The sequence below is a fragment of the Dermatophagoides farinae genome, chromosome 10, assembly GCF_024713945.1.
Source record: "Dermatophagoides farinae isolate YC_2012a chromosome 10, ASM2471394v1, whole genome shotgun sequence".
NCBI classification, from domain to species: domain Eukaryota; kingdom Metazoa; phylum Arthropoda; class Arachnida; order Sarcoptiformes; family Pyroglyphidae; genus Dermatophagoides; species Dermatophagoides farinae.
The window spans coordinates 1,068,028-1,079,376 of record NC_134686.1 but is presented as its reverse complement, the minus strand read 5'-3'; the positions used below and the strand labels follow the sequence as shown (position 1 = coordinate 1,079,376).

The following is an 11,349-nucleotide window of genomic DNA, read 5'->3' as shown; positions in this document are numbered from 1 at the left end:
CCAAAAACAAAAAAATCCTGGATCCAAAAGAACACAAACAGATCGCAGTTTCGCAAACACATCTACATTCATTTTTCGTTTTATATTTATTTATTTTCAGATCATCATTATACATTACACACACACACATTTGTTTTTTGTTGATATCACGTGAAAAAAAAACACATCATCATTTTGCCATGTAAACACGAAAAACTGTCTTGTGTTGTTTTTTTTTTTTTTGAGAAAAATTATATGGAAAACAAAAAAAATTTCTTTTCTTTGAACTTTTTTATATCACGCAAAAATTGTAATAAATAACAATTCTCATGAAAAAATATTCCACTATGAAATATATAATCAATTTTCTTTTTCGATTCTTGGAACAGCATAGGCACCATATATAATAATTTTTCCATTTTTGTTGATGATATTTTTAGTTCACTGGGTAAGAAATGAAAATTTTTCATCACCATTTTTTCTTAATGGGGGGGGGGGTGAAAAAATGAGAATAGCGTGCGTAATATGATTCAGGTTTTTGTTTTCATTATAATCAAAATTCTTGGCCACCATTATTATTATGAATCCAATGAAGAATATCGGCAGTAAAATAAGTGATGATAATCGATGCACCTGCTCGTTTAAATCCGATTATTGTTTCCATAACAATTTGTCGTAAATCGAATAAACCAATTTGTGCCGCATGTTTAAGCATTGAATATTCACCTGAAACCTGATATACAGCAATTGGATAGTTTGGATAATGATCGGCAATTGATCGTACAATATCAAGATAAGCCATTGCTGGTTTAACCATAATCATATCGGCACCTTGCCTTATGTCACGATCAATCGAACGTAAAGCCATACCACGTGAACCGGCTGGTAATTGATATTTTTTACGATCACCAAATTTTGGTGCCGATCCGGCTGCATTTCGAAATGGGCCATAAAAACAGGAAGAAAATTTCGCACCATACGATAGTATGGATACATGTGAATAACCGGCCAAAGTTAATTGTTCACGAATAAGAGCAATACGAGAATCCATCATATCGCTTGGAGCGATTACATCGGCACCAACCTGTGCATATTTGACCGATAATTTTGCTAATGCTTCAATTGATTTTGGATTATCAATGTGGCCATTATGTTGATCAAAAATACAACAATGTCCTATAATAAATGAATTAAATTTAAATTGAATTAAATGATGGAAAAAAAAGAAGATAAATGATCAACACAAAAAAAAAGACAAAGACATACCATGATCGGTGAAAGCACAAAGACATACATCTGTTATGATTAACAATTGTGGAAATTTTTTCTTGATAACCGGAATAACTTTTAACAATGGATTCTTTTCAACATTGAAAGCATCATCCAAATTCTTTTCCTCTTGTTGGCCATATTGTTGTTCCAAACAAGGAAACAAAAGTATTGATGATAGACCCAAATCAGACACTAATGGTGTTAGATATTCGATCAGAATATTTTGTCCCATACGATATACATCAGGGAATGATTCAATTGATTCGTTAGCATAATCATCATCAAGTACAAACAATGGTAATATAAAATCTTTTGGTGAAAAATTTTGTACCGATTGTGATTGCCAATGACGTGTAATTGGATGCGATTGTGATGAATGTAAATAATCTTTTAAGCTTGTATTATAATGGCTTTCTTTGTTGTTGTTGTTGTTGTTTTCATTCATTGTCGAAGACATTTGGGACATTTTATTTATTATTTGTTAATCTGCAAACAAACAAACAAATAAAACAAGTAGATGAAAATGGAATATATATAAAAAAAAAATAAAAATAAAGACGAAAAAAAAGAAAAGAAAATTGTAAAACGGAAATGTGAAAATGAAACAAGAAATTGGATACGGAACATGAAAAACAATCACACACACACACACACTATATATAGTGAAAAGAAACGCTGAAATGGAATTGGAACAAACACAAAAAAAAAGCAAAAAACAAACAGACAGACATAAAGTGGAAAGAAACGAATGAAAGAATATAAATCAAAAAAATGTATCAACTAAATGGTAATGTGTGAACAAACAAAAAAAATTCAAAGCGGATTCAGATAAATGAAAAAAAATGAGCAATAAAAGAAATAAATAAATATATAAAAAAAAACAAGAAAATCAACGGGCTCGAGGCCAAAATATTTTTTGAATTCGTTTTGGGTGCTAGTATTTCTACTTGTTTTTTAACCTTGTGTACATGAGTGTGTGTGTGTGTGTAGTAAAGACAAATATTATTATCATCATCATATCGATGATCAATTCAATCATCATCATCATCATCATCAATCAATTGATTCAAGTTCAAACATTAGCAGACGGTTTTTTTTTCATTGAAAGAAAAGAGAGAGAGAGAAAAAAAAAATGAAAAAAAAACTTTTTTATTTCCACCATATATGACGAAGAAATGTGTGTTTTTTGGAATAAATTTTTTTTTCGAATAATCCGATCAAATTTTTTTTTCATCTAATTGAATTCAATTAGATAAAAAAAATTTCCGGGTAATTATTAATAAAACACATCATCATCATCATTCAATTCAGTTGTTTAATTCATGACGACAATACAACAGCTTGTGCATCACAATTATTTTAAGTTTCAAATTACAAAAAGTTTCCTGATGATGTTGAAGATGATTATAAATAGGACACATCTGGGGCTTGACTAAAATGTAGATAATTTGATATTAGTCAATGATACACATACACACACACACACACGCACACACACCATCAAAAGCATCAAATTTTATTTCTTTTGAAATGAAATTGAAAATAAAAACTTAAAATTCACATCATTCATTCATTCATTCATTCAGGTATAAATGGATTCATTGGAAAAATGAAAATTATTATCATCATTTATCCAACAAATATAGCCAACTATCAAAAATAGAAAAAAAATTAAATTAAAATTAAAAACTTTTCGCTCATTTACATACATGAAAACTAGTTATATGGATAACTTTTCAATTAATCAATCAGAATTAAATATGCACAAACAAGCAGAATATATGTATATAGAATATTCTGGAAAGAAAAAAAATCTGGCTTTTGGATGATGAAGCATTCAAAACATCCAATCATTATCATCATCATTATCATCATCATCATTAATAGAAAACAGTATTCTATGCAGAAATATTCTCTCATATTCAAGATAAAATAATGATAAAGTTTTCATTTTTTTTCATTGTCTTTATCACCATCTTTCTTTTTTCAATTTTTTTTTGTCTTGTCATTATTTTTTTTTCTATAAATTGGCACATACTGCTGCTGTTGCTGTTGCTGCTGCTGCTACAATAAAAAAAAGGAGATAACAATAGAAGTGTATTAGGCGAAAAAAAAAGTAACAAATATGCATGAAAGAAAATCATAATCAAATTATAACCCAAAAAACAGTTAGCGTCGTAGCTGAATAGCCTTGAATGGGGCTTCTTGATTTTGGTTATAACAATCTGTGTCTGTGTGTGTGTGTGTGTGTGTTATATAATCATTATATGGCCCTATGATTAAAGATGTGCCTATACATTATGTTGGGTAAAATGAAAAAAAAAATCTATTACGACCAAAACATTGTTGATGGTGATATCTTGATTAACTTGAAAAACAATGCCTTAGAAACTAGAAATTTTTCTTTCTTTCTCCTTCTTTTTTTTTGTTGCATAACATCAATACCCAAAGAATATTCAATCAACGAGCTTATTATTGATTATTGTTTATTGTTAATAACGAAACAAAAAAACAATATATATCGTACTCAAAACAGGATTAATGAATTTTCAGATAATTTGACCGTCAAACTAAAAAAAAAAAAAAAAAAAAATGACGGTATAGAATATTCTGGATACACTGACACACATGCACACACGATATATACTGTTTTCTACCATTACCACCGTGTGTGTGTGTGTGTGTGTGTGTAAAACACAAGAACAGGAGAGATATGAAAAAAAATTATGAAAAGCCCACTTGAAAATAGAATCATAAATAATGGGGAAAAAAAATGAAACCTAATGAATGAATTGACAACAAAAAAAGATTGGTTAGGTTAGCCAAATTTCACACAATTGGTCAAGTTTGTTAACCCATTAATGCCCATCATCCTATATATAGGATATTTACTTGAAGATGAATAATTTCAAAACTATTCATTCAATTTTTATAAAATTAAAAGCGTTTTATTTCACGTTTATTTAGCTTCAAAATGATATATAACTCATCTGTATTATCTTTATCTAAGTACAGTTAATTTGATCTTGATTGTCAAAAAGTCGGATTTTCTGAATGACTAGAATTCAAAGTGTTGTAAGACCATTTTATAATCCGAAAATGATAACAATTTATATTAGAAAAATGTAAAATGATCTTCAAATAACATTTTTAATTAGGAGTTATCAAATTAAAATTAGATCTAATTACCGCAATGATGATTTTCCGGTGATCCTATATATAGGATCATGGGCATTCAAAGTACTAAAATATCAACTTCTGTTATTATTGAAACCTATGTATTACATCGTAGTATCTCTTGTTTTCTATGTAGGACTAGCATATTTTTCCAAACAAAAATCTGGTTAATCTATTTATCAGTGTTTCTCAACCATAGGGTCACCATCAATACAAGACAAGACAATCAATACAAGATTATTACAGAAATTCCGGATATTTCCGGACTAAATCCAGACGTATGGTAACCCTAAGAATTTCTATGCCAAATTGTTAGAGTGCTATTCTTTTTATTAGTGAGAGAAACAAATTATTCAAACTCCTAATTTGTCAGGATCCAATACATGTTGTTTATTTTTCGAACCAATAGGTCGGCCACGAGGCTTATCATTTATCTCCCCTGTTTGGTTAATGTCGTCAGCATCATCATCAATGTCGGTAATTGGATTATCATCAGGTTTATCAGATTTCTCCGATGTCCCTGGAACAGAAGGATTAGTCGGTTCTATCATTAAGATAGGGCTTACGGTTTTCGAGCTCGGTGTCTCTTGCCATTTTACCGTCGATGACAGCTCTATTTGTCCAGCCTTACGATCGTAGCATCGGTATATGGATTCACCATCATAGCCAACCAACACCACGGGCTTCGAGCGACCATCAAACTTGTTATCATTTTTGATCAACATTTCACCGACAGATCCGCCGATATCCATATGGATATATTCACCAGCATTACAACACGATGATTTGTTTGCCATCGATACAATTGTTCCGGCATCAACATGATTATGTCTTTCGTGCCGCACGGCCAAACTTTCACCAATAGCCATCATGGTTACTCGTTTCTTCGGTATTCGGGCACGGACCTCGTACACATTTGTATATTTCTGTGAACGATCAGCATAAATCAATGGTTTTCCATCTCGATAAATAACCGTACAATTAAAGTCGCCACCAAAATGTATATTTCGATGTTTCGATAATTGACCCAGTGATATCATGTTCATTGGCGATGTTTCAATCAATAACGAATTCGTTAATTCAACAGTCGTCCAATTTTCGCCATCATGAAGTTCCACTTCGACTGACCCAATACCGGACGCTTGGCTGATGCCACCAGGAGATGCGATTTCACCCCCATTATATGGTTCGATATCAGTAAAATATTTCCGATCATTAAACGTATGCACACTAGCACCACCATCGGCAAATATTTCACAGGATTGGTAGTCGTCGTCGTACGATGGTTTCGGCATCACTTTCGGTCTATCCGCTATACCAGCTTTTGACAAGGCCATCAATGTCACCTTCGGCTTTGAATCATTCGACTCATTCGAATCTTTTAACAACGGACAATTCTTTCGAATATGACCTTCTTTGTGACATTCGTAGCACCGGAAATTTTTCTTCCGTCTAGCCATGGCCAACATGTTTTTGGTCTCGGACTCTCTTTTGATCTCAATCTCTTTCTTTTCACCAGCCTCAGCCGTCATCGACCCGGTTACAAATTGTTCCAGCTGATTGAATGTCATACGTGTGCCAGAACTCAAGCGTATAGCTTCGATACTATTCTTTATTGATTCAAACTTTGGCGGAAGAATGGACAATACTTTTGAACATTTTTCACCATCCGTCAATTCCTTGCCCTTGGTAAGCAATTCTGAAGCAACCGACCGTATTTTCCGAAAAGTATCTTTGGCACAATCAGACCACGTAATCGAATAAAACTTCAGCATCAAATTGTCGAGTTCAGCTGATGACGATCCTTGATGATACTCTTTCAATGCTTTATAGATTTCTTTTGCTGTTTTGCAACCGATAATTCTGTCATGATTATCATCATCCAAGGAACTGTACAGTAAATTCTTGGCCGCATACATTTCTTTATCTTGGCTTTTGTCATCATACTTTTCTTCAACGTATTTCCAAAGATCGAGACTCCGAAGAGCTGATTCAATTTCGACATTCCAGCGTTGAAACGATGAATCGTTGAGCACAGTGATTTTCGGTGCAACTGAATGGCATGAAGGACCCATAACCTGTTGTTTATTTGATGAACAGATGCACAATCACAATCGATATAGAAATAATAATAAAGATAATTTATTGTAGAAGAAAAATGATAATGATAATTGATATGAATTACAAAGCACAAACAATATTTTAGATGAAGAAAGAGAGAAGAGAAGATCACACCAAAATTACAAGCTGTATATAAACCGCATGGTTAATCGAGCTAGTTCTTTATATATTTGTAGCCACAGACAGGCGCATGTCGATTTACATATGATGAACGTTCACTGATTTACAATATCGGTGACTAAACGTCAACAGTTTCAAATTACAAAAAGTTTCCTGATGATGTTGAAGATGATTATAAATAGGACACATCTGGGGCTTGACTAAAATGTAGATAATTTGATATTAGTCAATGATACACATACACACACACACACACGCACACACACCATCAAAAGCATCAAATTTTATTTCTTTTGAAATGAAATTGAAAATAAAAACTTAAAATTCACATCATTCATTCATTCATTCATTCAGGTATAAATGGATTCATTGGAAAAATGAAAATTATTATCATCATTTATCCAACAAATATAGCCAACTATCAAAAATAGAAAAAAAATTAAATTAAAATTAAAAACTTTTCGCTCATTTACATACATGAAAACTAGTTATATGGATAACTTTTCAATTAATCAATCAGAATTAAATATGCACAAACAAGCAGAATATATGTATATAGAATATTCTGGAAAGAAAAAAAATCTGGCTTTTGGATGATGAAGCATTCAAAACATCCAATCATTATCATCATCATTATCATCATCATCATTAATAGAAAACAGTATTCTATGCAGAAATATTCTCTCATATTCAAGATAAAATAATGATAAAGTTTTCATTTTTTTTTCATTGTCTTTATCACCATCTTTCTTTTTTCAATTTTTTTTTGTCTTGTCATTATTTTTTTTTTCTATAAATTGGCACATACTGCTGCTGTTGCTGTTGCTGCTGCTGCTACAATAAAAAAAAGGAGATAACAATAGAAGTGTATTAGGCGAAAAAAAAGTAACAAATATGCATGAAAGAAAATCATAATCAAATTATAACCCAAAAAAAAACAGTTAGCGTGGTAGCTGAATAGCCTTAAATGGGGCTTCTTGATTTTGGTTATAACAATCTGTGTCTGTGTGTGTGTGTGTGTGTGTGTTATATAATCATTATATGGCCCTATGATTAAAGATGTGCCTATACATTATGTTGGGTAAAATGAAAAAAAAAATCTATTACGACCAAAACATTGTTGATGGTGATATCTTGATTAACTTGAAAAACAATGCCTTAGAAACTAGAAATTTTTCTTTCTTTCTTCTTCTTTTTTTTTTGTTGCATAACATCAATACCCAAAGAATATTCAATCAACGAGCTTATTATTGATTATTCTTTATTGTTAATAACGAAAAAAAAACAATACTACTCGCACTCGAAACAGGATTAATGAATTTTCAGATAATTTGACCGTCAAACTAAAAAAAAAAAAAAAAAAAAAAATGACGGCATAGAATATTCTGGATACACTGACACACATGCACACACGATATATACTGTTTTCTACCATTACCACCGTGTGTGTGTGTGTGTGTGTGTAAAACACAAGAACAGGAGAGATATGAAAAAAAAAATTATGAAAAGCCCACTTGAAAATAGAATCATAAATAATGGGGAAAAAAAATGAAACCTAATGAATGAATTGACAACAAAAAAAAAGATTGGTTAGGTTAGCCAAATTTCACACAATTGGTCAAGTTTGTTAAATAATGATGAATAAAATAGGGCCGAATTTATATATGTATGTGTAAAGCGCATGGAATAAAATTATTCTGGAAAAAAATAGAAATGAAATATCATTATTATTATTATTATCATATATGATTGGATAGAAATATATATTTGAACAATAACATAAATGAACAAAATATATTAGAAATAAAGAATAAGAATTACGTAATTGTATATCATCATCATTGTGTATATAACAACAACAATAATAATAATGGTGTGTGGAACATGTACCATGGAATTCGTGGAATAATAATAATAAAAGAAGAAGAAAAATGTTACTGGATTCACTGGCAGAAACATACACACACACACACACACACACACAAACACTGCCCATATATCATACCAAAAACAAAAAACGCACACATATACACAAAGAGAAGCAAATGTATTGTTGCGTTGCTGTTATTTGAAACTGAAACACAAGCAACAACGAACAAAAAAAAGATACACGCGCGACAATTCTTTGTGCAATTCCATTGTCGCATATGTTGAAAAAGTAGAAAACAGAAAAAAAAGTGAGTCAATGCCATACAAATGGAACGGTAATATTCATCATCATTTGTTAGTTGGCCGTCATACGACCATCAACGACGACGACGACCAACGTCTTTTACCATCATCATCATCATCATCATCATCGACAAACGTCAAAAGAAATTTGGTTTCTATGGTTCTTAGTACTGAATTTCTATTTCTGCTTTATAAATTGAACAAATAATAATGGGAAAAAAATGGAATTTTCAATAATCGGATGAAATATTAAAAAAAAGAAAAAAAAATAAGAAACAGAATGACGATTCAAATTCATCCAAAAGAAAATCAAAATCATCAATCATCAATTTTATTAGATACAACAACAACAACAACAACAAAAACAACCAATAATCAACAACAACAGCAACAACAACAACAACAACAAGAATTTGTCCGTTATAATGGTTGGAATCGGCCATTTCATTATTTTCAATTAATTGGCTGGACCATTTATATTGTTTTTGGTTTCATTAATTTTCTTCTATTCATACCGAACATGTCGTCTTCCATTGATCATCATAATAATCATAATAATGTATTGCCTTTTCTAATATATAATCTATTCATTTATTTAATGCATTTTTTCACACATATTATTGCATCAACAATCAATCCAATTGATAATAATGTATTGGCCAAATATAGTGAACAAAAACAATTGAAACCGAAAAAATTTGATCGTAATAAACATGAACATGTGATTGAAAATCAATTCTGTTATATATGTGAATCAAATGTGGATATGAAATCAAAACATTGTAGTATTTGTAATAAATGTGTTTCAAATTTTGATCATCATTGTAAATGGTTAAATAATTGTGTTGGTGGTAAAAATTATCATTGGTTTGTATTGTCAATGATTACGGCATTAATACAAGCATTGACCATATTGGTTACAGCCATTTTATTGATCATTTCATTACATGTAAAGGATTTTATGCAAAGTAATAATTTTGAACAAAAAATTTTGAAAATTTAAAATTGAAATTTTGAAGTGTGAAGCAAAAAAAAAATTCTTAATTTCTATATCTCTCTTTTTCATTCTTTAATTAATTAATTAATTAATAGCATCAAAATTAGTGATTGTCCATTATGAATTTGATAACGAAGGAACCATTAAAATTATATGGTCAATCATTCTGTATATAACATTGGTTGTATCAACTATTTCAACATTATTATTACTTCATCTTTGTATTTTTCATATATTTTTAAGTAAGTAAAAAAAAACGATTCTTTTCATTTTGATTCAAATTCTTTTAAATTCTTCATCATCAATACATATTTAGATATAATTGGTGAATCTACATATGAATTTGTGATGAGACAAAGATCATTGCTAAAACAGGCAAGACAATCACCATCAACAACAATGGGAAAGAATGAATCGACATCAATGAATAGACAATTGCAGCAAACAAAAATCAATATTGGCCATGATGAACAACCATTACAGCGTGGTAATAAATCATCATTGTTTACAATGTTCAATAAATTCTGTATATTTTTCAATCAACATACGCATAGAAATAATAAGATAAAAATTGATATAACAAACAACAACAACAACAACAACAATTTGGAACAAAAATTGGACAACAATAACAGTAATAAACAGGTAGTAAAAAAAGATAAAATTAGGTCAACTATTATTATGGAAAATCAGATTGCAGAATCGCAACCATCAACAGCAGCAACAACAACAACAACAACAACGAAATCAAATGGTTATAATAATGAGAATCAAATGAAAGTTTGAAATTGTTTTATTTATGCACAAAACAAAAAAAATAACATTTGACCCTTTTATAAAAAAAAAGAATTTAAAGAATCATCATCATCATTGAAACTATAAACACAAAAAAAAACCTGTGTGTACGTGTTTGGCCTGAAATTTATTGTAAATTAATTATTTATATCGATTGATAAACACACTGTGACCCTACCAGAAGTGGTCGATTTTTTATTGTTGTTGTTGTTGGTAACTAACACACAAACAAACAAACAAAAAAAAACTCATTTCAATATATTGTAAAAATTGCCATTATTCTACATTCGAATTATGGCTACTTGTTTTGTTCTATTTCACATTGTTTGATCTATTATACATTGATGATATTTATTGTTATTATTATACACACACACACACACACACACACACACACACTCACATTGTTGTTCGTTATTGATTGAATGTTTTAATAAAGGTAAAATTCTTTTTCTTTCTTTCTGTTGTCTCTTAATTACAACGATATATTTATACCTCATTAATTATTATGAAATGATGAGGTATGATGCAGACGAAAAAAAAACAAAATTGTCAAAACTTACCAACAGACAAAAAAAAACGGAAAAGGAAAATTCGTTGAAACGTTTCGTACCAAATTCAGGAATTATTGCCACACAAATGGTTGGAAAAACATTCGATGAATCAAGAATCTGATTCATGTTTAGGTGTATCCACACATGTGGATATAGCCCCAA

General features: G+C 30.3%; 2 protein-coding genes across 6 annotated transcripts; one reads left to right on the top strand and one right to left on the bottom strand.

Moving 5' to 3' along the window:
- Window positions 1–70: 70 nt before the first annotated feature.
- Pbgs (Porphobilinogen synthase) lies at window positions 71–11,348 on the bottom strand. Of its 4 annotated transcripts, none has more exons than XM_075734682.1 (3): window positions 11,197–11,348; window positions 1,246–1,737; window positions 71–1,155 (listed from the first exon to the last, which is right to left on the bottom strand). In XM_075734682.1, exons 2-3 carry the CDS (start codon window positions 1,715–1,717, stop codon window positions 533–535), a joined length of 1,095 nt encoding a protein of 364 aa, XP_075590797.1. In that variant the 5' UTR covers window positions 1,718–1,737; window positions 11,197–11,348; the 3' UTR covers window positions 71–532. The 4 variants fall into 4 exon arrangements, with proteins under 4 accessions (XP_075590797.1, XP_075590796.1, XP_075590798.1 ...); XM_075734681.1 differs by lacking the exon at window positions 11,197–11,348 and adding an exon at window positions 1,981–2,221; XM_075734683.1 differs by lacking the exon at window positions 11,197–11,348 and adding an exon at window positions 2,033–2,221.
- Window positions 8,613–11,081, top strand: LOC124491064 (palmitoyltransferase ZDHHC11). Of its 2 annotated transcripts, XM_075734680.1 has the most exons (4): window positions 8,613–9,809; window positions 9,934–10,080; window positions 10,155–10,325; window positions 10,393–10,537. In XM_075734680.1, the coding sequence occupies exons 1-4, from the start codon at window positions 9,122–9,124 to the stop codon at window positions 10,404–10,406; spliced, it is 1,020 nt and encodes a 339-aa protein (XP_075590795.1). In that variant the 5' UTR covers window positions 8,613–9,121; the 3' UTR covers window positions 10,407–10,537. The 2 variants fall into 2 exon arrangements, with proteins under 2 accessions (XP_075590795.1, XP_075590794.1); XM_075734679.1 differs by having other exon boundaries at window positions 10,155–11,081.
- Window position 11,349: the final 1 nt, after the last annotated feature.

What these genes read in the sequence shown, in the direction of transcription:
- Pbgs (XM_075734682.1), bottom strand. Translation starts at nt 1,717, where the DNA reads ATGTCCCAAATGTCTTCGACAATGAATGAAAACAACAACAACAACAAC. An exon ending in TTGTGCTTTCACCGATCATG is followed by an intron (nt 1,156 to 1,245) that starts GTATGTCTTTGT and finishes CATTTATTATAG; the next exon opens with GACATTGTTGTATTTTTGAT.
- LOC124491064 (XM_075734679.1), top strand. Translation starts at nt 9,122, where the DNA reads ATGACGATTCAAATTCATCCAAAAGAAAATCAAAATCATCAATCATCA. An exon ending in TGTAAAGGATTTTATGCAAA is followed by an intron (nt 9,810 to 9,933) that starts GTAATAATTTTG and finishes ATTAATTAATAG; the next exon opens with CATCAAAATTAGTGATTGTC. An exon ending in TATTTTTCATATATTTTTAA is followed by an intron (nt 10,081 to 10,154) that starts GTAAGTAAAAAA and finishes ATACATATTTAG; the next exon opens with ATATAATTGGTGAATCTACA.